The 27769-nt window shown below is 39.9% G+C and overlaps 1 protein-coding gene across 2 annotated transcripts in view; it reads left to right on the forward strand.

Moving 5' to 3' along the window:
• The first annotated feature begins 436 nt into the window (after positions 1-436).
• The window catches only part of itprid1 (ITPR interacting domain containing 1), a 29260-nt gene continuing 1927 nt past the window's right edge, over positions 437-27769 (forward strand). Inside the window, exons 1-15 of one of the 2 annotated variants that reach the window (XM_019354576.2) lie at positions 437-583; positions 654-783; positions 1174-1225; positions 3037-3074; positions 7813-7866; positions 9058-9106; positions 13963-14040; positions 14128-14330; positions 14693-15207; positions 16066-16126; positions 16204-16243; positions 16330-16388; positions 21602-21714; positions 21896-24028; positions 26835-26962. In XM_019354576.2, the coding sequence (XP_019210121.1) occupies positions 678-783; positions 1174-1225; positions 3037-3074; positions 7813-7866; positions 9058-9106; positions 13963-14040; positions 14128-14330; positions 14693-15207; positions 16066-16126; positions 16204-16243; positions 16330-16388; positions 21602-21714; positions 21896-24028; positions 26835-26962 (3629 nt within the window). In that variant the 5' untranslated portion in view covers positions 437-583; positions 654-677. The remainder of the gene's footprint in view (positions 584-653; positions 784-1173; positions 1226-3036; positions 3075-7812; positions 7867-9057; positions 9107-13962; positions 14041-14127; positions 14331-14692; positions 15208-16065; positions 16127-16203; positions 16244-16329; positions 16389-21601; positions 21715-21895; positions 24029-26834; positions 26963-27769) is intronic. The other variant, XM_005462305.4, reaches the window with a different exon arrangement.

Consider the following 27769-nt stretch of genomic DNA (forward strand, 5'->3'; position numbering starts at 1 on the left):
AAATATGTAAGAAAAATTGTGTATGTTTCTGTTCTGTGTCCTGTCTACTGTTTGTTTGTTTGTATATGTGTCTTTTTGGCTGCTGTTACAACCAAATTTCCCCTTGTGGGACAATTAAAGGATTATTCTATTCTATTAGGACATAAACTATGTAACCAGCAGAGGAAGTAACAATTAATTAAAAAATAAACAAAACACTGATGAGAGCGAGATCGTTTCACACAACTGCACGTTTTGCACAATTATATATTTTTTGTAACGCTCTTAGAATAAAGCTTTACGACATATCTTGGGGAGGAGTACAAAGACATTTTCTTAAATTTTCATGTGGATGTACGCAGGCACACACTGATAAAATAAGAGCAGGAAGTATTCAAAGGCATTAACCGCTCAACCAGGAAACAGTATTTCCTTGTAGGGCTGACAAGTCTAACCAAGTCATTTGCATGTCTCTCCTTTGCTCAGTCATGTTTACAGTGTGGGAAGAGAGCGCAATGAAAACTGCTCTCTGTGCTGATCCAGTTATAGGCTGAACTGTCTTGGTGCTGGTTCCACAACAATGTGAAGCCTGAAATTCACACTGGTAAGTCATGTGTACATCAGTCTATAATTTTGTATACTTCATACTGATGTTTTGAAGTTTCTCTCTGCAGTTGTCTCCGTCCTACCTTCCTTTCATGGCGTTTGAAGGAGCTGCGGCCAAAAGGGCCAAACTCATTGCATCCAGGGTCCACTGGGGAAACACGGGCCTATGTGTTTCCATTATAGACCAGGACACTCACGGTATGGAAACTAAGTAGATGCACTTTACATACCAAAATTAAAGAATACTAGTTGTTTGCCAGTTTTATTCTTGTTTGCCTTAAATCTCATGTTGCTAATATAAAGATAACTAAAGATGAATTAGAATAATAGTTTTCCAGATTATGCTTTACTTTTCTGACATGTAACCCACAATACGACCAAGTTGTTTCCAGAAATCGCCACATGCTTTTTATTGTATTAGAAACTATGTCTTTACTGTTAAAGTGTAAATTTAAAATGACCATGTCAGTTCAACTGTTACTGTTATGGTGCAATCTGTTAGTGGAAGCTTCCTGCTGCTGTCTCATTGTGTTTACTGTTAGTGGTTGATTGTCAGTGGTTCCTTTATAATTTGCTTGTCCACCACAGGAAATCCAAGTCAGGACAGTATTGGGAAGTGGCTCAGCACCAATGTCACCCAGTGAGTATCAAGGCATGAATATAGACTGCTTTGTCATTGTAAACAGTTAGCAATCAACCTCTAAGATTACAAAATGCCACTTCACTTATTTGTAGTTTTGTCACATTTTAACTTACCACGCAACCCAATATCATAGAAAAATGTATAATAAACACAGCATTTCACGCCTCTTCAAAACACGAAATGTACATGCCTGCAGAAGTTGCATTACCAGCAGGGAGAGATGATATATTTAAAGCCAAGAAGTCAGTGAACAAAAGCATATGAAGGGGTCCTCATTGTCAGAAACCATTAAGCTAAGGGACTGATATGTACATACATGTAAATGTGATAATAATGTCTGTAATAAAAATGTAATAATGCGTTCCCATTATTATGTTCATGTTGGCTTGAAAAAACATATCTCCCTCTGCTGGCAACATACTGCAACTTCTGCAAGTGTGTCCATTTCATGTTTAGAAGAGGCAAGGCGTGCCTATTACACGCTTCGCCGTGATATCGGGCTGCACCACGTACTTTTTCACACGCCTAGTTGGGAACTGTTAAGCCCAAAATACAATTATTTTTTAAAAATTACTCATCTAATGAGTAACTAAGCTAGACAGCAAAATTAAGGGTTCAAATAAAACATTTTGGAGTCTAAATTTTACCAAATAGTGAATGAAAAATATTTTTTTCTTTTTAAATCAAATCCCAATTACCCAGAAAACGTGTGTTTACTTGGTCACACCCTCGGGTGGTTTGTAATGATTCACAGAAAGTATCCTGGACTTGGTCAGCTCTTCTCTCAAGAGAAATGTAACATTTTTGTATAATGTTGAAATATGAAATAAATCCTTTTATGGGAGAATGTATGTGAAGACCCACTTTACTGATTTACTTGGCTTCATACTAATGCAAGAGGAAAGGTGATCATTGTAACCTGTAAGTTGCCAACAACACCAACAGTTTTATGTGTTCTTCCAGACAGTACAGACAGCTGGTCAGGTCTGAGGACTGTTTTTTAAGAGATAACGAGTTTTCATTGGGGCACTGCGCAAAAATGTGAATTAAACAAGGACAAAAGATGAACTAAGTCACACTGATCAATATGATTTCAAGATGTCACCTCCTAACATCATTGTTGTTCTGTTATGCTAAGAGCACATTTTAAGAAAGTTCAATTTTCCGGAATACTTTACAGTTCTAAGGAAATAAACACAAATGTTTCCTGTGGATGGTAGTCAGAGTTTCATTTTGTGCGTCATAGTTTTTATTTAATTATTTGATCATGAGAAACATCCACATCCTCAGGTGTACTCAAACTCTTGACTAAAGTGGAGTAAAACACGAGCAAAATAATTTTAAATAAAACGATTTACTATTACTACTATACAGGTATTTACTATTTAAAGAAATATTAAATACTTGTATAATTTACCTCATTTTTGTCATATTTTTGGAGGAGATTGAAGATGAAGATGGAGCATACTGTTGCCACCCTTCAGACACACCCAATGTTTATAAAGGATGGTGCCCAGGACAATATTACCGTATACTGCCCACATTATGTGTGCTTAAGTGGACTACTTATGATGTAGCGACTTGGCTTTATTTTATGAATGAAATAAAAATATAAATAGTTTATTTTTAGCATGAAGACGAGCTGCAGGGTTATTTTAAGAGCATTTTTAGAATATGGTAGGTGGTGATAGTAAACGTATCCCCAACCCAAACCGACTCAGTGTAATGTTCTCAGAAGTGATGGAAACTTACCTCTGTGTGTGAGTACTCTGTTCCTCCTTCTCATAAAATGTGACCTGTGTTTGCAGGGAAGATGCAAAGCAAGAGCCACTGCAGGAAGACGCAGGTACGAACAATGGGAATCCTTCTGTTTCTCTTTTGGTTGTAAGCTATTTCACGCCTTCACTCTGGCTCAGCTGTATATTGTTTTATTCTTTGTGTGACTTTGTGTTACAGAGTGGTGAGTACTTTGTCTGTTTGGTTTAGATTGTTTCTGTAGTCATCTAGAGACCTTTTAAATGAGGCAGAGCGCTCCGCCTGCAAATACGAGCAGAAAATGTTGGTTATTCTATCCTGTAGAGTATACACTGCAAATCCTACATAGACGAAGCTGTCTGATCAATAGATGTTGTTCCTGCTGTCGTATGTTTTTTATCCAGTCTATTTTAGATGATCCAGTCTAAAACATCCTTTGCTGTTTAATGTTTTAATGAGTTTTTTATACAAAACGGTTGCCACAGTCATCATTATGCTTTTTACTGAAGACTAAATGTATAACTACATTTGAACTAAAACTGAAAATTTGGTGCCTTGGAAATTAAAAGCTGTACCTACAACATGCATACTTTTATGCATGTTGTTGTGGAGTAGCATGAATTATGTAAGCCATACGCTTCTTGCCCCACCCCATCCTGAGGCAAGCCTATTCAAACAGCATGCAAATAGTGGTTGAAAACACCATGGGAACAACAAATGGTCCTTATGCCTCTTTCCCACTCCGGCTCCTCGCCCTGAAGAAAAACATCCCAGCTGGCTATTGTGTCTGTAATTCAAGGCACTGTTGTTTTTTTGTTACATGTGTTTAAATCAAAAGAACCTCACACTATTTTTGACTATAAAAAGTCACTCAGACCACAGTGATTCTGTGGATTTTGCAGAAAGATGAGTTTGGGCTACAATACTTAGAGAAGAAAATATAACTTTAAGAGAATAAAAAACACTGGTGACTGGTCATTCGTTCCATTATTATACAACAATCATGAACTAGAAAGCGAAAATTTCAGAAGAAATTTCAAGTGTGCCTATGCCGCTGCTAATCAGTGTAGTTTGCCATTCATACGGCTACAGAGAGCAAAACTCAGCAGAGCAGCCATTCTCCACCATGAACTATGGTAAAAACAAACACCGCTCACGCTTCACAGATGACAGCTTACAGTTTTGTGTAAAGATAAAGGTACTTCGTACAGCGCCGATTTGCAGACGCTGTGCACACAGGTTCATGAGCAGAAGTCCCATTGTACCACGGCAGACCCGACAATGTTTGCACGAACACGCTTTGAAGCATTACGTTATGGACCACTTTTCACACATGGTTGGTTTACCCACACAGCCGGCTGTAGCTTTTCAACTCACAGCCCTACTCCCTAATGGTCCCTATGCTTTCCTACACAAAATAAAAACCAACCAAAAGACAATTCACTTACCTAACTTTCTAACGAAAAACAGGAGAAAACTTAATCAACAAAAATGGCTTCTCACACCTACTAGGCTGCTGCAGTGAAGAATATGAACAAGGTGAACAAAATACACGATTGCTACTTGACAAAACTATTTACAACTATTTACAAAATTGAGGTACTAATGCCAGACACACACATGAGGTTATACTTGCAAAGCAATTTGGCAAAGACACTCTACACAGCAACGAATCACAAACACAGGTTCTTTGTTGGATGGTGGAGGTTAGGGGAGAGAAGGGGCCAGGTGGCTGTCATCTGGTGGTTAAATACTGGAGGTGATCAACCAATTATCCAATCCGAGGATAGGCAGAGACTCCACCCAGCTACTCAGCAGGCACGCCCAGGTGTCCACCACCTGAGAGAGAAAAGGGGAAGAAACCCACAGCCATCCTCTGGTGGGAGGAGTCACACATAAAACAAATACAACACTGGATCATAACAACAGAAACCTCTGAATCTCAGCTAAAATGTCATATAAACCATTTCTACAGCTAAAAAAACAACAACGAAAACAAGCCATGATTAAACGAGCAGTTACGTAAATGTGCACAAGTCTGCTAAACAAACAAAACTGAACCAGAAATCCTCCAGACTTCATGTAACCGGCTAAAGAAAGGCTGGTTATCTTCCAGAGCTATCACCGATTCCAAACACCAAGTTTCACCACACTACGACTAAAATTCACTAAATAAGCCTCAAAAGAAGACCATAGAAACACACAGCGGCGCAAATGCGCTAAGACAGAAATTGGCTTACCGTCCCGATTTCCTCCGTTATTTTTGCTGGTAGCTGGTAGCCACATGATTATCAGCAGTTACCACGCCTACCTAGCCGCATCAGAGCCGTTTTCGTCAACAACCTCCATTTTAGACGCACCTACAGACACATGACTGGACAGACGTGACATGCAGTAAATCTGGGCCCACGTGGGTTTTGCCCTTGCAACGTCTGATTGGTTGAAGTAACGTGAACGTGGCATCGTTACTGTGATTCTATTGGCTCAAACGATTAAAAAGAGGTGTCAATCATGCAAATTAGCCAAAAGAAACCAAAGTTACAGCCCCTCAGATTTTAAAGGGCCAGAGGCCAATTAAAAGCTCCATGCGCACGGCAGAAAAGGGCCATTGCCATGTAAATGTGTGGTTAATTCTTCAAAAAATATATTTAAAAAAAAAAAAGCATTTTTAGGCCTGTTAATAAAATTAATCAATTTCTGCTCTTAAACACCTAAAAAATTCAACTGGCATGGTGTCCAATTGTGTGCCAAAATTGGACATTTTTGTACAACGTCTGGATATTCATGTATTGACAGGGCTGTAATTTTTCACTGTTTCACTTTACAAACATAAATCTTTGCACAGATGATGTTTATATGTTGGTTACTGAATTTCTGTAATGAAATGTGAACTGAGGCATATTTTTAAAAGGGTTATATGGTAAAAATTTAAAAAAAAAAATTAGGCAAGGATAAAATCTACTTACTTTTTCTGTGTTCCAGTCTCAGTAACTTTGACACAGTAATAGCTGCTTCAATATTTGCACCTCTGATGAAATTTCACAAGTGTTAGCTTTATTTTGATACCGAGATTGTAAGCACAGAGTTTGTAATTGCAGAGAAATAATCAATTAAACTTGGGCATTGCATTTTTGAGCAGGAAGCTCAGAAACCCCTTTGGGGCTTAAGAGGCTAATCTCCCATGGGACTTTCAGATACAGACGGACAAAGTGCTAATGGCTAACCAACCAGACATAGTGGTGGCCGACAAGCAGAGAAGGAAGGTCGTAATCATAGATGTAGCTATACATGGCGATAGCAAGATCAGGAAGAAGGAAGACTAGAAACTCAAGAAATACCAAGGTCTGAGAGAGGAGCTTGAGAAGAGGTTGAGAGTAACAGTGGCAACAGTGGTCCCTGTAGTAATCAGAGCACTCTGGGCAGTGACCCCCAAACTGGGTGAGTGGCTCAAGCAGATCTCAGGAATGACATCTGACATCTCTGTCCTAGGAACACAAAGATACTGCGCACACTGTGATACTTTTTCTTAAGTACTGGTCAAAAGTGTTCCAAGGAAGGAACAGTGGTGAACAAGCGAAAGGGTCATGAGTGGCCAAGGCTAATTAAAGAGCAAAGGCTGGTCCGTATACAACTGACAAGTTACTATAGCAGCTCAAACTGATGAAAGAAAGAAGGTGACCTCATCTGATGAATCACATTTTCTTTTACTTCACGTGGAAATGAATCGAATGAAATGAATGTTTGTAAAAGACATGGCACCAGGATGCACTATGGGAAGAAAACAAGCTGGTGGAGTCAGTGTGATGTTTATGTATGGCTGGGAGTCCTTGGCTTCAGCCATCCATGTGGAGGTTTCTTTGCCATGTACCACTTACCTAAGCATTGTTGCACTATTCCATGGAAACCGTATTCCCTGATGGCTGTAGCCACTTTCAGCAGGTCATTGTGCAAATTTCCCACGAGTGGGACTAATAAAGGTTATCTTATCTTATCTTATCTTATCTTCCACAAAGCATAAATGTCCATGGAGGCTACAGCCCACAATTCACAGGACTGAAAGGATCTGTTGCTAACATGTTAGTATCAGATACCTCTGCACACCTTCAGGGGTCTAGTGGAGTCCATGCCTCACTGGGTCAGGTCTGTGTTAGCGGCTAAAGGGGGACCAACCCAATATTAGGGAGATGGTCATGATGTTATGCCTGATGACTGTAACATAGTTTACAGTTCAGTTGTACAGTACATTTACATGTACCATGTTCAATTTTAAACAAAAAATAAGTTATATTTAAATGACAATTAACCTCCTATATTCAGGAGGAAAAATGAACCTTTGAGCTTGACAGAAATAATGATTTGATTCATATTGCAACATGGAAAACATTTAATTGTGAGATTTTTTCCATTTCGACCCGGCCCTGTGAAAATACTTACTGTAGAGATGTAGACATTTTTGTGATTTCATGTTCCAATCAGTGAAACGGTATACTTTTATCTAAGTGTATTTGCTTTGGCTGCATGGCTGAAATAGAAAATGGAAACTGCATTTACACTTTTTGCACTTTTCTAAATGTCTAAATGACCATTCAAAGACATTCTTACTGTAAACACCTAATCTACCTCCCATTAATGGCCAATTAAAAATCACCAATTAACCTTACATGCATGTCTTTGGACTGTGGGAGGAAGCCAAAGTGGATGCTTGTATAACATTCATTTTCTCTTGGGGTTGTCTGTAACTCTTACACACAACAGGCCCTGACACTGTTGATGCACATTGCCATAGTATTTTCTGGTTCTCATAATGCTGTATCCCATTTCCCCTTTAGGGCCTCTGCAGAGGAACCCCAGCAGTGACGATGACTTGGCGCTGGGTGTAGAAGGTAAATAGTGTCATTTCCTGGACTTGTAAGGCAACATTATCAGCAGGGATTCCTTACAAGCACACTTCCGCAAACAGAGCTTGCAGTTTAGGAAACTAAGTCATTGATTAATCTTTCAGTGTATATCTTTCAACACCAGCAGAAAGTTGCCAGAATATCTTGTGTATTTATACTGAGAGACACAGAGTTGCTGTGGTGTGCAAGTTCACACTTCACCACAACTATCTCAGTGTTTAGCTCATAGAAATCAAGACAGACTTCCTTGAGTACAGATTTCACCATTTTCAAGTTAGAAGTTTAGTCACAAACATGAACTACAGTCATCATAAAAAAAATCTGACATTTGGTGTACCAGGATATAAAAAAGGGTCATTTATTCGCTGCCAAGTCTTAAAATGAGGTAACCTCAGAGAAGCTATAAGAAGGACATCATCATCATATCAGTGTAATGGTGTATTGACTTTTTTCACACTCTGCGTTTGCATTTTGGCTTCATGTGTGTTAAATAAACAATGGGACGGTGAAATATGTAGTGTGTTGTTGCCCATCTGAGGTAAGACTGCACACATGATTTTCTATTACAGACTGATTATTAAAACCATGTCCTGTACTTTCTTTTTATTATGTGTGTTTGCACTGTTGTCTTGATCTGCGGCTCATTTGCTAATGACCTGTCAATCAAAAGTCAGGAAGTTGGCTTACTCGTATAATTATTATCATCAACATGGTTTATTCAGTATAACATTAAACAAACAACTAAGCTCATAAAATCATCATAAACGGCTTTACTGAGGTTTCAAAGCAAGGAAGCTGAGGATATAATGATCAAAGAGCTACAGACCACCTTTGGACTGAGCATTACAACACATGGAAATGACTGTTTCTGACACCATGCCAGAGTGAAATGGACTCCTAGTCTGGGAGAGGGAGGCAGGGGCAAGTGCCAAAACTTAAACATCCTCCAGAAGAAAAAAAGGTGGGAGGGTGAGGGACAGAGAGAAACACTTTCCTAATATAGCTCAGGGACTTTTGACAGCAGACCTTTACAGGTTGTACCGACTTTCAACGAGCAGCAAATGGAGATGTGTTGTTTCTGCCTTCCTGATGTTTCTGTCTGTGTTTATGTCATTTATAGCTCCACATACTCCATTTGCTTTGCTGTTTGGCTAACATGACCTTTCTTCCCTGCAGCGTCTTTATATGCCAAACAAGGAGTGAAGACGGTCCAGGAGTTTTTGCGGTAAGGAGATGGCTCTTGATCATTTTTCTGTCAGTCATACAGAACCACACAGACAGCAGTAGAGATGGAGTCTGTTGTGACACAGCACAGTGCTACATTTAAAATGTATTTACAGAAGAATACGTCATAATCAGCCAGCATAGACGGATGAGTCTGTTGTTATGTTATCAGTGAAGGTGATTTGAATATGAAAGTTTTGATCTTTTTAAATCAAAGACTAACTATTGATGATGCTTTTAGAGGTTGGATCAAATTTAATATGGTGAAATTTAAGGTGGAAACTAATTGAGGTATGTGCCAAAGTTTAATTTCTCCATGAACAATATTTTAGGGTGCACAATAGCAATAGTAAGATGTTTATTATAGTTCAGAGCTAAGGAGTTTCCAAATCTGACTATAACCGACCCGGTGGCATGGTAATTAGCTCTGTTGTCTCACAGCAAGAAGGTTGTGAGTCCGGCTGTTTCTGTGTGGAGTTTGCATGTTATCCCCATGGCTGTGGGTACTCCGGCTCCCTCCTACAGTCCAAAGACATGCAGTGCTGAACCTAAATTGCCCATAGGTGTGCATGGTTGTCTGTCTCGTTGTGTTAGGCCTGCGTCAGGCTGTCAGCCTGTCCAGGGTGTACCCCGCCTCTCGCCCATTGCTAGCTGGGACAGGCTCCAGCCCCCCCCTCAGCCCTGACAAGGAGAATGGATGGATGGAACTATAACCTACTAAAAACTATAAAACTAGGAATTTTTTTTAATAAAAGCAAAGACTTTCACGGTTTAACTCAGTGCCAGAGAGAGGCTGCTACAAACACATATTACATAACTTTCAGTTGAAGCAGACTATAAGATATTATATATCATTATATTAAGTAGAGCTAATGCTAAGTGGTCAGTGAGTGCCACTTCAAAACTGTGCTTCATTAGAATTAATAAAACATGTTACAGTGATATTGTCTGTTTTCTGTGCATAAAGTTAAAAAAAAACATATTCAGGCAGTGATACCAGCATCTAAAACTACAAATATAGTTGGACAACTACAAGTAATATTTACTAGGCAAATAAGCTTACTCTCCCCCTCTGCAAAGCACATAGTTTGCATGGAAAGTAAAAGGATCATGGAAAAGCTATTAGAATGCTTGACAGCTGTACAATAAATATCAGCCAAGAGCAAAGGGATCAAAGACAACAGGCTAAATCGGGTAGTGATCACGAAAGACCAGCAGAAGATGTGAGTGCACAATTAAAGGTGTTTTTTCTCTTTTCTTTCTCTCTTTTAGTCTTGGCAAACAGTATGATTAGCAGGTCTGGACTTTGAGAGTTTGGGATTGTTGCTTTTGGCAGCTTAAAATATTAATCAGACCTAATATGGTTGAAATACCCAAACACTGTACTCTAATGTGACTTGAATGTTTCCAAATAAGCATAATAAATAAAATATAACTAAATGTAGGTATCTATCATAAAGTTTGAGCCTTTAAAAAATATAATGCAATAATCCACACATCTTGCGATTTACTGTGTGACTAGTTGATGTATTGTGTATCATCAGGTGTCATTGTCTCGTGGTTACCACCTGGTTAATCATGAATATGTAACTGAGTGACTTCATCTATAAAAGCTTTTTAAGGAAATGTTTTTAAACTAGAGCTGCACCATCGTCGCTAATTCAGATTTGAACCTGCCAAATCAAGTTTTGCAGATTCTGATTTCCTTTCTAAAAGGTATAACTGACAGCATATGCAAATAAAACCTCACTTTTCTTCAACAGAAGAAGGTTTCATAATAAAATGAGTTATTAAACTTTGTACTCTCTTTCAAACTGCAATAAGTTACAGTATCTTATCTCACATACAGTGCTCTACTGTACTTCTATTTTATTTTAATTTTTTGTATACTTTATTAATCCCCTGTAGGGAAATTACTCTCTGCATTTAACCCATTCACTCAGTGAGGCAGTGGGCAGCCACCAATCCAGCCCCCGGGGAGCAGTTTGTAGGGACGGTGCCTTGCTCAGGGGTACCTCAGGGTGGCCGTTGATCATGGTGTGAACGGTCTACCTACTGAGCTATCTCCTCCCCACTTTTATGCTAAAAAATCAGAGGATTAATTTAGCACTACACAATCATGTGGCTTGATATTATCTGTCTTGCTGAAATAAGGAAGGCTTCCCCTGTAAAACAGTCCTGTGACATTATATGAACAAAAGCATTGGGGGAACCTGCAGGATCCATGGAAACCCATGCCATGGAGCTCTGGGCACAGAACTTTTATTCCAATGCTAATGCTAAAGGAGATCTGGAATTCTGCAAGTGAGGAGTCACCAAGTGCAGGCCGACTTGGAGACTCCTCACTATAACTAACTGGCTGAGCTGATGTGGTTCCTAAACACTTTGTTACCAGTTAGTTGTTGAATGTCTAGGATGGAGAAAATTCAGTGAGCTCTTTCGAATAAGTCATTCTGTCACAAATGTTTTAAAGGCACACTGCATAGCATGGTGGTTGGTTTTATAGACCCATGGCAATGGGAGAGGAAACACCTGAATTCAAAGATTAAGTGGTGTGTCTGTCTATTTAATATACGCTGCTCTAAAATCCATGTTTATTATAGTGTGTTAATAGGGCTTTCACAGATCCACTAATCCACTAATCATCAGTGATGATTCTTAGATAAATATAAATTACTCTGACAGTTGGTACGGATTCAGGTCGAAAAGATCAACATCACTGGCATTAACGGAGTCAATCGAGGAGATTACAAATGCTATAGATCAAAAACAGTATGCAGCTGGATTGACACAATCAGTCATGACATATTAATCAATAAACGGTAAATGGTACGGGATAAGGGGGGTTGTACTGCACTGGGTGAAAAATTATTTAAGTGATAGGAAACAATTTGTGAAGCTGGGTGACTATTCTTCATCATGCTTGGACATCTGGGTCAAAAATTGTTTATTATCTATATAAATTATATTTGTAAGGTACCTGATATATTAAAATTAGCATTATTTGCAGACGACGCAAGTATTTTTTGTTCGGGGGGGAATCTAAAGGAGCTGCTGGATATGATCGGACAGAAATGTGCAAAATTAAAAAGTGGTTTGAGATAAACAAAGTGTCACTAAATCTGTAAAACTGCTGATTCATGGTGTGGAGATTGAAAGAGTTCTTAAATACAAGTTTCTTGGTGTGATAATAGATGATAAAATAAGATGGAAGTCTCATATAAATAATTTACATAACAAAGTTTCAATATTAAGTAAAGTAAGACACATTCTGCACCACAAGTCACTCCAGATTCTCTATTGTTCATTGATTTCACCATCTCTGCATTACTGTGCAGAGGTTTGGGGCAAAACTAATAAATGTTCACTATCATCAACCTTAATATTGCAAAAAAGGGCCATAAGGATAATCCATAAAACTGGTTACAGAGATGATACAAATCCCCTATTCTTAAAATCAAAAATGCTAAAATTTACAGATCTGGTTCATTTTCTCATGGCACAAATTATGTATAAAGCAATAAACAACCTACTTCCTGACAATACTCTGTTTTCTAAAAGGGAAGGGGGGATTAAATTTAAAACATCCCTGTATCCGTACAACACTAAAAAGTGATTGCACCTCTGTGTGTGGAGTGAAGCTGTGGAACAGACTATGTGAAGAACTGAAGCGACGTCCCAACAGTACCTGAATGTGGTTTTTGCAAAGCACAAGGAGGAGGCAGGGCTGTGATCACCATTTTCACAACAGCGATGTGTATATGTGTGTTTGTGGGTGTGTTTATATATATATATATATATATATATATATATATATATATATATATATATGTAAATTTGTACATTTTTTAACGTGTTACTGGGGTTATAAAAATAAGAATAATAAATAAAGAAAGAATACATGTAAGAAATTGTAATGAAGAATTTGTGATGGACCGAGCATAAACAGGAAGACAAAGTGCAGACTATGAGTTATAGTGGAAAGGGGGGTGGGATTAAATAAGCCTGGCCTTCTTCCTACTACATTTTGAACATGTAAGTTATTTATTATAATTTTTTGTTTTCCTTTTGTTTTGCTTTGTTTGTTTGTCACTTTTTTCTCTCTTGTTGTTCTTGTTATACTATTTTAACATGTTCAAAGTAAAGATTCGACACAAATGGTGGCTTTTGAACTGAGGACACAGCGATGATTAAAAAAACAACAACATTTTGATTCAATAAAGAACAGTTTTCCTATAGTAAATAACTTGACTTGATATGTTATTTTTGAAGGCAAATTGTGTCATGGTCCTGGGTCATTTTGATCCAGCGTTCTTAGTTGTCTTGTGGGTTTGCATTTTGTTATTTCATTATTTATTCTACGGTTCTGAGGTTGTTCAGTTTAGTTTGTTGGATTGTGTCTCCACCCTCTGTGTCTCCCTGTGTGTCTGTGTTTTTGTTGTGGTGTGAGTTTTTGTGTCGTGTTTCGTGTTTTACTCTGTCATGTTTTCCATGTTTCCCCAGCGCGTCATGTCCGTGCTCTCCCTCATGCTTTCCACTCCCACATCATGTTTCCTATTTTATTGTGAAGGTCCTGTGTTTTCATTTCATTCTGTTCAGTCCAGCCTCCCCTGTCTCGTTATGGATTTTCATGTCAGCTGTGTTCCTCGTGTGTTCTCACTTCCTTGTTATCCCTCTGTGTATTTAGGTCAGCGTCTCCCTCAGTCTGGCTGCACACAGCTGTTTCATGACAAATTGAAATCATGAAACTAGTTTATCAGTTCAAATCTAATATTTTAAAATACTGTTAAGTATCCTCAATTTATATATAAATGTATTAAATCAAATAAAACCTCATGCTTTGATTGTATCATACAGGTGGAGTAGCTCAGGTCCAGCCCTTAGTAGGTGGAACAGCTTCAGCTCAGCAACTTCAGGTCACTCTGGACCACTCAGGTTAAACACTGACCGACACACAACAGAACTATACAACTGGAACTATTTTAATCGGTTCTGAGCAATTATACCTTCTCATACTTGCAGTGTGATGGATGTACTTAACCTATGGAACGACGACCCAGAAGAGATTCTCTTGGACCTGGGCTTTGGCTGTGATGAACCTGACCTCTCTGGACGCATTCCGGCACGATTCATTAATTATCAGTCTCAGGCAAGAGGAATAAATCTCCAAGTGTTTCTAGAGGCTCAGAAAAACCGTCTGGACCTGGAGAACCCAGACGTCAGCAGTGAGTCCAACTGATTCCTTTTTTCTTATATAAAATATTGAAATTTGGTCTCAAGTATTTGCTTTCATACTGTCACAAGAGCATCAGTGAGGTCCACACTAATGGAGGCTGATGAGATCTGGTTCACAGTCAAGCCCCCATCAAACTCAAATTTTTGATAGAAGTGAAAAAACAAACAAAACCCTGTTTTCAAAAGTATTTTGAAGGCATCAGACTTCAGTGCACACAAGGAATACTAAATTTGTGCTTTGTACAAATACAAAAACCAATGGAGGGACATTGTTTTTGTGACGCTATACGTTGTACAATCAAGTCCATATTTCTGACAACAATACTTTCTTGCTTTTTTCTTCCTATCTCAGATCGGTTTAGACAACTTGAGGTTCTACAGCAGGTCACTACAGCATTCTCCAGCTTTATAGGATCTTCCTCCTCTCCAATGAAAGCAACACAAGGAAAAGACCTGCCCCCTGAGGCCCAGGAGAGGAGAAAGCGCATGGGAATGCTGTTCAGACGAGCATCAAAAAAGTCACTTGGCCAAATACACAGGAATAAAACCCATGGCCTGACTATACCTGCTGCCAACTGTGTTCCTGCATCTGAGTCACAACAACCCACACCCAGCCCTAGAGACAAAAACGTCTGCTTAAAAAGAGTTAAAGCAGGCTCTCTAGAGACTGCGTCTCTGAGTCCTTTGGCAGAGGAACAAGGAAATGATCCAGACCTTCAATCCCAACATCCCTTGGTTTATTTACTATCCCAGGAGGGAGCGTTCAAATCTGCACCCCTGAGAGAAGGTCACCCCTTGGCAGCTAAATCTTTTTTACAGAGGAAGAAGAGCCAAGGACAGATCAGGGAATCATTTGAAATGGAGGAGGCAAGTTGAAGGCAACACTAAGTCTGTTATAGAACAGAGAACCCCTTAAAACCTGAAATATGAAAAAATTGACAGTTTTTTTAAACAGAGAGTTTAGTGAACTATCTGACAATTTTGTTTACAAAATTAATTACATATTAATTTCCATATATGACTTTTAATTTGTATCATTTATGCTACATCTGGTATTTTTTTAAATAATTGCTTAACAATGTGTTGTGCAATTTAATTAGGTTTTTCAGAGGGAAAAAACACTCAGGATGTAGAAGTCTCAAAAACTCACAAAAAACTGTATCTATCAAATATGATACAATCGGCATTAAGGGGTTGTTCGTTAAGAGACCATTATTTTCACTGCTGCCATAGACTCCAGCCTGCCCACAACCCTGAATTAGATAAGTGGAACCTTGAGTCTAGCCTTCAAATGATTACCTTTGTTCATTACATGATTATATAGAGAAATGTCAAAGTAAAGACAAAATTATTTTAGTGCCACAGCCACCAGCTGTGGTTCAACAGACAGAATTGATCATCTACTAAATGGAAGGTTCAATCCCTAACTTGGTGTGAGACAGGACTGATAAAGGAGCTGATATGCAAAGGGAAGAATATGACACTCCCATTACACTAGAACAACCACTCCCTCCAAATGATTTCATACATTGGAATTTATTTTAAAACAGTAACTGAATATAATTATAAATATATATATATATATATAATTCCTGCAGATATTAAAATGCAACAATCTATTAACTCTTAAGGGTCTATGTTGTATATCTAATATTTTTCCTTCTGTGTTGACTTCCTGTGAGTTTTACTAATCATACACATGTTATATTTCATATCTCATTCTAGATACAGAGCTTTGATGAAAGCAGTGTCGCAGTGAGCTACGTGGGAGGAGCAGAAAACTTTGGTTAGTAAAACTGTACAATTACAAAGTAACAAGACTGTAGCAATTAAAGAAATATCAGCAAAGTTTTCTCTTCATAGAAGTAACATGGAAAGAGGACAAAGTGGATGCTTCATTCAGGTGCTACATGATCTGTTAAATCTCTGCATACCTTCTCATTCTTTTCCGCAGTGCTGTTTTTTATTCACTCACTATTTTTTATTCAGTCCCAATTATAAAAGGATAAAAACTTCCTCATACATGAAACATCTGGGATTCTTTGTAGGTATGTAATTCATGGACATAAACAGAGCACAAATACATTATTTGCATGCAGCTTTACCATCATGGAAGAGTCTACCATGATCCAGATATGCAAAGTTGTTACAGGCTTTGGTCATTTTCATATTTGGATCATTGCTGTCAAACCAAGTATCACATCAATCGTCATCATGTTGTAATTGCAGCATTAATATGTGATAGAGGGAATTTTATTGCTTTGCTCTCTTCCACCCTCAAGTGCAGAGACCAGAGCATGTTTAATATTTACACAGTTGTGTTTTAGGTACATCTAATTAAGCTTTTGCTTAAAAAGCATACACTTGACCATACTATACTTCAAATACACTTGACTTATACTTGAACCTACACTGAAGAGCTTGAGATGTTATCCAATTATAGACCTATATGGTAAATGCTAAATGGGTTGTTTTTTATAAGCACTCAAACCACTTAAGTTTCCAACTTAACTTTCATGTTTTTTTTGTTCCTGGAAAAGCTATTACACTTACATTTTCATTGGTCTAAAGATTAAACAAGCACTAAGCAGCACTAAGAGGAACTTCTACAAGATCTTCGCACAACCCAAAAAAATGTATCTGTCTTGGACTTGACCTGCTTTATCTGTGATACAATCATATCTGGCCCACGAGATAATTTCATATGCCAAGGCAGACCTTCCGAAGACAGCAAGTGTAGTGGTACAGGCCAGGTACACAGAAAGACGGGGAGGCGGATTTAAATGCAAGCATGTCAGGAAAAAAGTGGGGAACTGAGAGAAAAATGTAAAATGAGCAGCATCTGGCTGCATTTCAATGATACTGGAGACTGCAAAGCGGGGTGCAGAATTTATAAAATTAGGAACTGGATGAAGTCATACCTGTGTTTATTTTCAGCCATTTTTATTGTGGAGGACATAAGGTTTCAAACTTGTCCAAGGCTTAAACCTCATGTGTGTTCTCCCATTAAGTCAAGTCAAGTGGCTTTATTGTCATTCCAACCATGTGTAGTGGTACAGTACAGAGACAACATTCCTCCAAGACCATGGTGCTACATATCAACACAGGAGAACATAAAGTGCAATGTGCAAAAATTGCAAAAAAACAAAGTGCAACCCCCCCCCAGTGCAATAGAAATGTGCAAAAAGACTGAGTATTGTGTAAAAAGTAACTTGGTGTATGAAGGTGTGTGTGTGTCGGCCCAGAGTGTTCAGGAGTCTGACGGCTTAGGGGAAGAAACTGTTTCACAGTCTGGCAGTGAGGGCCCAAATGGTCCGGTACCTCTTGCCTGAAGGTAGCAAGATGAAGAGTGTATGTGAGGGGTGTGTGGGGTCCTCCACAATGCTGGTGGCTGTGCAGATGCAGTGGGTGCCATAAGTGTCTGTGATGGAGGGAAGAGAGGCTCCAATGATCTTCTCAGCTGCTCTCACTATCCGTTGTAGGGTATTGCGATCCGATACGGTGCAGTTACCATACAGACAGTGATGCAGCTGCTCAGGACGCTCTCGATAGTCCCTCTGTAGAACGTGGTGAGAATAGATGGAGGGAGATGGGCTTTTCTCAGCTTCTGTAGGAAGTAGAGATGCTGTTGGACCTTCTTAGTCATGCAGCTGGTGTTGAGGGACCAGGAGAGGTTCTCCACCAGGTGGACACCAAGGAATTTGGTGCTCTTGACGACCTCCACAGAGGATCCATCGATGTTCAGTGGACAGTGATCTCTCTGTGCTATCCTGAAGTCAACAATCATCTCTTTTGTTTTGTACACATTCAGAGACAGGTTGTTGACTCTACACCAGTCCGTTAGCTGCTGCAGCTCCTCTCTGAATGCTGACTCGTCATTCTTGCTGATGAGACCCACCACAGCCGTGTCATCAGCGAACTTAATGATGTGGTTCGAACTGTGCATTGCTGCACAGTCGTGAGTCAGTAGAGTGAACAGCAGTGGGCTGAGCACACATCCCTGAGGGGCTCCAGTGCTTAGTGTGCTGGTGTTGGAGATGATGTTACCATTCCGGACTGTCTGAGGCCTCTCTGTCATACAGTCCAGGATCCAGTTGCAGATGGAGGTGTTCAGGCCCAGTAGGCTCAGTTTTCCAATCAGGTGCTGAGGAATGATTGTGTTGAATGCTGAACTGAAGTCTATGAACAGCATTCGTTGAGGCAGGACACTGGGGACTTTGGCACAGGAACGATGGTGTTCGCCTTGAAGCACATTGGGACAACAGCAGTGCTCAGGAAGAGGTTGAAGATGTCAGTGAGGACATCAGCTGGTCTGCACATTCCCTGAGCACTCTCCCAGGGATGTTATCTGGATCAGCAGCTTTCTGTGGGCTAACTCTGCGAAGAGTTTTCCTCATTCAGCAGAGGTCAGCGACAGAACCTGGTTGTTGTGAGGGGGGGGGGGACTTCCTCACCAACACATCATTCTGAGCGTCAAACCTTGCATAGACGTTGTTCAGCACATCTAGTAGGGAGGTGTGAAGAAATGTTATTATTATTATTATTATTATTGTTATTATTATTAGGTGTTGCTTCCTGTAGTTGGTGATGGCCTGGAAGTGGCTGTGGATTCTTCTGCCATGCGCATGCTTCACTGCTCTGATGGCTTGAGACAGTTTGGCCCTCGCTGTTCTCAGGGCCGCCTTGTTGCCTGCTCTGAGTCTCGAGTCTTTAGCAGGTCACGCACTTCTGCAGTCATCCACGGTTTCTGGTTGGAGCGTGCTATGATAATCTTGGAGTCAGTGACGTCATCGATGCACTTGCCTGTGTGCTGGTCACAGATGATGTGTTCTCCTCCAAGTTGGTGCAGTCGCCATTTCTTGCAGCTTCCCTGAACATGTCCCAGTCACTGTGCTCAAAACAGTCCTGAAGAGCAGAGAGAGCTCCTGCAGGCCAAGTTCTCACCTTTCTCAGAACCGGTTTCCAGCGTCTGACAAGCGGTCTGCATGCTGGAATTAGCATAACAAGTGGTCTGAGTATCTGAGGTGGGGGCGAGACTTTGATCTCTACATGCTGAAATTTTTGTATAAACAACATCGAGCCCATTTTTTCCCCTCATCGCAAAGTCCACGTGTTGATGCAATTTCAGAAGCAGTGACTTGAGATTTGCGTGGTTGAAATCTCTGGTGATAATAAACAGTCCATCGGGTGTGAGTTCTGCAGCTCGCTGATTGCCCCCCTTAGCGCTAGTGCTGGGTGGCATTTACACTGCTGTAATGAACACAGCAGTGAATTCCCGAGGAAAGTTAAAAAGGTCTGCATCTAACAGTCATAAACTCTACCAGCAATGAGCAGTAATAAGAAACGAGCACAGAGTTCTTGCACCATTCCAAGTTCATGTAGACACACAAGCCACCACTAGGAGTCTTACCGCACAGAGCTGCATTTCTGTCTGCACGAAATGAGATGAGCCCGTGTAGCTGAATGGTGGTGTCTGGAGCTCTGTCACTGAGCCATGCTTCTGTAAAAACAAAGATGCAGCAATCTCTAAATTCCCGCTGTGTGGTCTGATCACTGGACAATAAACTGGACTACATCCGACTACAACAGCAAACGTTTGAGAGCAGGATAGATGGGAGAGCTTGGATTTAAGCTTAGTAGTAAATGCATAAAAATAAGTCTCAGTTCAGTATTGAGCATTAATAATAATAATAATAATAATAATAATGATACTATTTCTTAACTTGTTTGATCTGCTAAGTTTTACAGCATTTCCTGCTGATAAAAATCTACCCTATGGCCATTCATACTACACAACGTAATTAAGCAATAAACAATTAAATGACAGAAACGTTTCTGTTTTTCATTTTCTACTACAATTCTACTACAAGATCAAAGTGGTCTGGGGCATCCATTGTCAAACTGGGGGACTTCGGTGTGATGACAACTGGAGGGATGTGATTGGGAGGAACAGCTTGCCTAATCTAAATCCTGAGCGTACAGAGTCTCGTCTCTATTATTGAACCTTTGTGATTCTTTCAGTTTGTCTATAATAAACATTATGTTTAGCTTAAGGGCATTTATATAAAGTAGGGCAGTGAAGGGAGTACTTTGAGAATCTCCAAAATGCCTTCCTGGAAGGAAGCAAAGACCAAGGATAAGTAGGACATCTTGCACATTACTGGGAATGTATAAACTTCAAAGGGAGTCCCTACTGTGGTCACAAAACGAGGTGGAGTCTAACCAGTAATTTTCTGTCAAAGACATTGTTTATTAACACATAGTTGGTCACAAGCAATACCAGTAACTGACTCCAGGATGAACCAATGCCAAAACAACAAACAAAAGCGGCTACCTTTCAAGGAGCTGTGCTACCTTATTCCTATGTGACAAAAAAATAAGGAAAAAACTAAACAAACAGAAGGCATATGCTAAACCTAACTCCCTAAATGAGCAACAGGAGAACAAGTGTTCAGAGCAAAAAAGCAGTTCACCTCTTACGTTTCAGTGATCTGTATATATACACAATGAGAAAATTAAGCTATTTACAAGGACTACTAGCAACAAACCAGCTAACAGACACAAGGCCAAGCAAAGCTAAGGGTCTCTCCACAAGGAACAAGAGAATAATGTTGCTGCTGTCATTTGCTGCAAGGGAAAAGCTGTTGGGGACCGGGATTTTTGACATGCCCATATGTTCATAGTACCAAGTGTCATGGATATACATGGATTCGACCAATCTGGAGTAAACCTGCAAAGAAACTCAAAGTTTGTGAGGTCACAATCTTATAAAAAACAGCGCACAGAAAAAAACACACAAAAAGCTACAATGAACAAGGGTTAAAAACAATTAAATCCATTATATTCAGCTCCATACAATTATCGCAGCAATTCAACTAGCATGTGTTGTGGTCATGTGTTGTGGTCACTGCAAACAAAAACCATATGCAGACTGATCTCGGTTCATTCTATGACCTCGAGCTGTGGGTGCTGATGAAAAGAATGAGACTATATATGCAAATTTCTTTCTCTGAAGGGTGTCTGAGCCTGGGGTAGGCACTGGACATGCTGGAGAGATTGTTTCTATTAGCTGGCCTGGGAACAATAGAACTCAAGAAAGTTTGGAATAAAAAGTACATTTTCCACAATGGTTTAACATTGTTTTTAAAACTTTTTAAATTCCAGTGTTGAGACAAATACCAGAGATTTTGATAAGTTGTGGATATATTTCCATGTCCTCTTTCTCTTTGTCTTCTCATTCCTCCTTCATATGTTTGAGCAGTGAGAGGTTTAATGCGGACCAACAGCTGCCAGTCAGACAGCAGTGGCTTTCTAGAAGAACCCTTTATACCACTGGTCCCTCATTTGGCATCATCAGGATCTGAAATCATCAAGGTCTCCTCTCTTGTCAATGCAGTCTCACTTTTCTCACAGTCTTTCAAGTTTATTGAAATGCAGGGCACTACCCTAATTCATAACACTGACACTAGATCATAGAGTATACTAAGTTGCTATTTAGTATATTTAGAGCATTTGAACGTTTAGATGTTTGACTGTATTTCCTGTTTGATTTCAGGCTCGTTCAGGGTTTTCAGAAAGGAGTGCCGACAATCAGGGCAGTGAGAAACCAGAGTCTTCTGCTTTTTCTCCTCATACTGACAAATCTCCCATCCCTGCCTCAACAATGACCTCTTGTGGTGTTAATAAATATCTCCCTTCCTCACCCTGTCCTTCACCAGATTCTACTATAGAATCGAGCTCGTCCATAGCTTCTGCCTCACTGCCTCTCTCAAGTTGTGACCTGCAAATTGCAAACACTGAAAGAGCACCAAATCAGGATCAGTCTCCACCCGCTTCAATACAAAGTTCTTCTTTTGGTGCCATATCGTCTCAGCTTCCCACTTCTCCTCATTTACCTCACTCTGCTAATAGTGAAATCTGTTCTCCACCCACGTTGGTCTCTCCCAAATTAATCAAGTTAATCTCACAAACTCCCGAAAGCAACAAAAACAAATCTTTTCTTCCAGATTCTGATGGAATAAGTTTTTCAAAGTCAACTGCTGGTACACAAAAGGAAGAGGATGAAAGTCTCCCTTTGCTCTCTTTTCATTTGGACAAAGCTAATCCATCAGCACCACCTGTTTTGGACTTCTCAAAATTAGAGGAAGGTTTTCCCACACCTTCCTCCCTTTCTTATAAACTTTACATCCCAGTTTGTCAGCCTGATGTGTCATCACAATCACATCATCAAAATGATCTCATAGACCCAGCTTCAGGAAAAATTTCAGACCAGTCAGAGCAGGTTGTCTCTGAACAGCATAGTACAGTCTTACCCCCAAAGAACAGACAGCATTCTCACAATGATAACAATGATCTTGCTCTATCCTGTCAGATCCAAAATGGTACAAATGCCAAGATGAATGATATACTGTTGGAAAAATTTCAGAGGAATGAAAAACAACAGGAAGAAAGTGAGGGACATGGTCCCCAAGTTTCTCAAGAAGCTGTCGTTTACATCTCAGACACAGAAACTCCCGCTAATCTATCAGAAGGTTCTGCACCTTCACCTTCTGAAGTAGAAAGCCAGTCAGAAATGGATACACTGGTCAACTCCTCTATTGTGCATGATGACATGTCAGCAAAGACAAAACAAAACGATATTAGAAAACTCTATCAAAAACACGTTGCTGGTAAAGAAAGTGAATCACCCGGGAGTTACATATGTTTACACGATCAAGTTGCACAGGCACACAGCAGAGATGAAGTAAAACCCAATAATCTCATTGCGATTGAGAACTTAGATCTGGTATTTGAAACCTCAGTAGATGACTCTGATAATGAGAATATAGATTTAGATGACTTTTTTCAGCAGCTTGATACTGAAGGGCGAGTCTATTGGGCAGAACCCATCCAGTTGTCCAATCCAACCCCTGAAGCGTCAGGAAGCTTTGAAGCCTCAGACGGATCTCCTGGAAATCTTCCTGTAGATTCATTTTCTTCCACAGGCAATGCCATCCCTTTACCGTTGTCATACTCAGCAAACACAGACAGAGGCCAGACCTCAAGAGCTGCAAATGGCTCCTTGGATGTACCTTCCTCATTGACATCCACATCCCAGTCTGCAATCCTGAATGTCAGACCATCAAATCGTTCTGTTTCAGTTCAAATGCCGTCATATCTGTCTTCTCATATTGTCCACAGAAAGGATGTTCCATACACTCCTGAGTCAAAAAGCACTCGTCTCCCTATCATTCTACCTTTGGACACCTCCAGCCCCTTTCGTGCTGTCCAGTCATGGACAGACCTGCAAATTCAGCGCAATACTCTGACCAAGAATTTATCATATGGGGCTCTTCATGCTGTTCCAAACAAAACGAATTTGTCCATGAGTTGCCCAGGAATGACACAAAAACCAGCACATCAAGAGCTCTTCTCTTCATCTCCTTCTTTCTTTCACCTGTCTAACAATTGGAAATCACAGGAGACTATCCCTGAGATGGCTATAAATTGTAAGACAGAGTCAGTATCTGTAGATACAGGATTGTGGCCGGATGAGCAGGAAGAAGACATGAACAGAAATGGAAATGAAACTCAGAAGAAACTTTGGGAGGGCAATCAGCAAGACACCATGGCATGCTGCTGCTCCTGTGACCATACCTGCTGTATTCACAAGAGTAACAACAAGGAACACACTTTCGGAAACAGTCCTGTGAGTAATACCACACTGTCCAGTGTATCCTAACTTTATTTTGTGTACTTAGCCAAATAGATTCATGTTGATACCTTCATAAAAAAATACACACCCTTTTACTTATAACTTCAGTTGCTGGACTACATGTATTTAAGCACCACAGTGAGTAAGGTTTGGTTTTATTTTATGTCTATAGTCTTACAGTTTTTCAGGTTCAGACCAAGGCCGATAGGCAGTGACTGATGGAAGTAGTTTAGAATTTGAGTTCCAATCAGAGCTGAACTTTTAGGGCCCGAGGACTAAAGTTATTGGGACTGCTGTCCCTCATCCAGCACTTCCCCGCAGCTGGTACTACCAACAGAAGGTTCTTATGACTGTGAGTTTGTCTGTATCAACCAGTTCTTCCACATTAAACTGTTCAATAAGGTGCACTGGGCACACAGGGAAAGTAGGAGCAGGGATGGTTGCATTAAGAAATTTGATTGGGCAAGAATGGGCTGCTGTCAGTGCTTGTGGGGCTGGTGTGCAGCAACCCTGCAATCTAAGCGAAACCTATTTATTTATTTGCACGGCTAGAATGGGACTGGTAATTTTGTTTCAGGCAGCCCTTCGTGTTTGCTCAAAAAATCAAAACTAAACACAAACAAACAAAAAAAACCCATACTGCTTCACTCCTCCTACACTTCTCCACATCTGGTGCTAAAAACAGCAGCCTCCTGTGACCGTGAGGGCTGGTTACTAGTTGTTGCTGTTACTACTGTTGACAGTGCAACATCACCAACAGCTCCACCTTTTTGGCCGTTCTTTCACACTAAAATCTGTTCTACAAGGTGCGTGAGCACACAGCGAGGATAGGGGAGCGCCAGGTTGCGTTATGAGATCGGATTGGGCAAAAGAGTGTCAGTAATGAAAATGAACAAATGGGCTGCTGTCAGCGCCCGATGTTGCACATCTTTCATTGGCCCAATGCATTCAACTCATTGGCCTAAAAGTGGGTCAGCCCACTGGGAAAATACCCGGTATGCCGGATAACCAGCACTGTTTATTAGGGATGGAAATCAAGAACCGGTTCCAGAAGCACAATTCCTTGGAATTGTTAGGCTGTTTGCCTATCAATCTTGCTTATTGGTTCCACTACAACTAGCTGATTTGACTTCATTTGTCAGAGGAGGAAAATGCTAGTGTATATGGACAACTTTTATTTTTATTGCACAAAAGGATGTGAGCGATGGTAAAGCGGAAGCTGCCTCCACGACAGAAACAGCTGCATTATGCTGCTAACATAACTTTGGCTTTTTGCAAGCATCTGCACAGACAGCATGCTAATGCTAAGATAGCAAGATGGCATGCTAACGCTAAGCTTTTGCTTTGTGGTGTTGGACTCGTGTAAATGGACTGATTCTTATATAAACGGACTGATTCTTATATAGTGCTTTTCTACTCTCTCTGAGGACTCAAAACACTGTATACAACATGCCTCATTCACCTATTCACACCTACTCATACAAGCACTTCTATACTCAAGTGCAATCTAACCAACATTCACACACATTCACACTCCGATGGACGCAATGGAGAGCAAAATTATAAAATGATAGACCCAAATACTGAGATAAAGATTATATGTGCGTCTTCATTAGGATAGGGATTTGTGTTGGTGTGTGGGGCGGTAGCCTCAGGTTTAAACTGTTAAATGGTAATTTTGAGACAGTTATTTTGGTCAGCTATTTTAGTGAGTAACATTAAAAGTTATGTAATGAGTAGTATATTAAATTACTTTCTCCTTGGAGTAATTGAGTAACATATTGTTTTACTTTTAACAAAAGTGTTCTTTGTAATATGTTTTTTAGTAACGACCCCACATGCAGAACCATTTGACCACAGAGCATGAATCTAATCTGCATGAATCTAATCTGCATGAATCTAATCTCTAATCTCGGCCCACAAATTTGCATCAGCCCACTGGGCAACTGCTCGGTATGCCAGATTAGAAGTCCAGTCCTGGAAAGGTCTACTGTGTATACACCAGTGAGTAATTAGCTAGCTATTACACAAGAAAAGCTTTTTCTGCCAACTGTAGTGTAGCCAAAGAGAGAAAAATCCAAATTATGAAACAGACAAAAATACAACACTAAAGAGACACTTGAGCCATGCAAATATCCATATATACTTATGTCTTGTTAAGAAATAATGCTCTCTGCTGTGTCACTTGTGCAACTGGATTATTACTAACAGACTATAATTAATATTTAGTAACATATTTGATAACATATCCATCAAAGGTATAATGTGTTTTATAAAACAAACCAACCTTAAGCTGTGTGAAGGTGTGTTGTGGTATCTGGCAGCGAGATGTTAGCAACAAATTCTTTAAATTCTGTAGGTTACAAGGTGGGGCCTCTTTGCTGGATCAGACTTCTTGGTCCCATCTATTGCCAAAGAAGTCTTATCCATGGAGGCCCACATATGCTTGATTGGACTGAGATTGGATGATTTGGAGGCCAAGTCAACACCTCAAACTCGTTTTTGTGCTCGTCAAACCATTGCTGAACCATTTTTGCTTTGTAGCAGGGCACATTATTCAGCTGAAAGAGACCAAGAGACCATAGTATCCAGGGAATACAGTTTCCATGGCTCATGTGATGAGACTATGATCAATAGTAGGTCAACAACCCTCTTTAGTGACAATTCTCACTGGGGCCTAAACACCTGGGACTTTCTACCATTTGTTGTTAGAACTGAAGAAGCTTATCGGAGAGGTGAAATGTCTTCGACAGATAGATGTTTTCTTTTTTAATGGTAACTGTGTCTTTGTTCTCTATAGTACTCTCTGGATGAGCTGGAGGAGATGTTGCTGTGTCTGCAGCAGTTTTGGTCTGTGCTAAGTAACATGGAGGAGCAACTCTCTGAAGACCAGGCTGCTGTGTACAGTTGTCTCTCTGACCAGGACAGGTACAAAAATATTTTATACATTTCTATTTGGAATCTAATGTGTTCTGGCTACAGGCGCAACCAAAGTCCTTTCAGAAACAGGTTTTATCAGTTAGCAGTCCCCGTCTAGGAATAATAATATATTTTGTTATTTAAAGTATTCATTTTTGAACCTTAATTTATTATGAAAACTGCACGTATAGAATCAAAGTCAAATCTGGCAAAAACATTAGTAAGGGTCCCAGACCTTGCAAAAAAGTGAGGTCCTAAAAGCTTTTTCCACACATGGTAGTTACGTTTCTACTGTTGTAGAATTCTTTGAGTACGCTGTCAGTCTCTTGGAATTTCTCTATTTAGTTTCACAGAGGATGCAGTAGACGTATAGCTTTCTCATAGAATCAGTGAGTGAGGTGCTAATAAAATTCTGACCGTCTGCCCACCTCAGAATCAGATTGTTCTTTTTACACATGGTATATGTAGTATATTTTATCTTCATACTATTTTTTTCAAGTTATAGACCCTGGGAGTTCATTAGCATAGGTTGTAATTTAGCAGTTTTAAATGCTCACCAGTATTTATTTATTTGAGCATTTTCTGGATCCTTGGCCAATATACTGAACCCCGAATTGCCCCAGATTCAATTCAATTCAATTCAATTTTATTTATATAGCGCCAAATCACAACAAAAGTCGCCTCAAGGCGCCCAGATGCATCCATTGGAGTGTAACTATGAGTGTACACTTAAAAAACACTCACTGGTTTTTGGTCCGCATGATAACCAACTTTGAGCATTAGCATGGTGATAATTACCATACAGTTTCATGCACC

Source organism: Oreochromis niloticus, linkage group LG9 (genome assembly GCF_001858045.2).
Source record: "Oreochromis niloticus isolate F11D_XX linkage group LG9, O_niloticus_UMD_NMBU, whole genome shotgun sequence".
In the NCBI taxonomy this organism is placed as follows: domain Eukaryota; kingdom Metazoa; phylum Chordata; class Actinopteri; order Cichliformes; family Cichlidae; genus Oreochromis; species Oreochromis niloticus.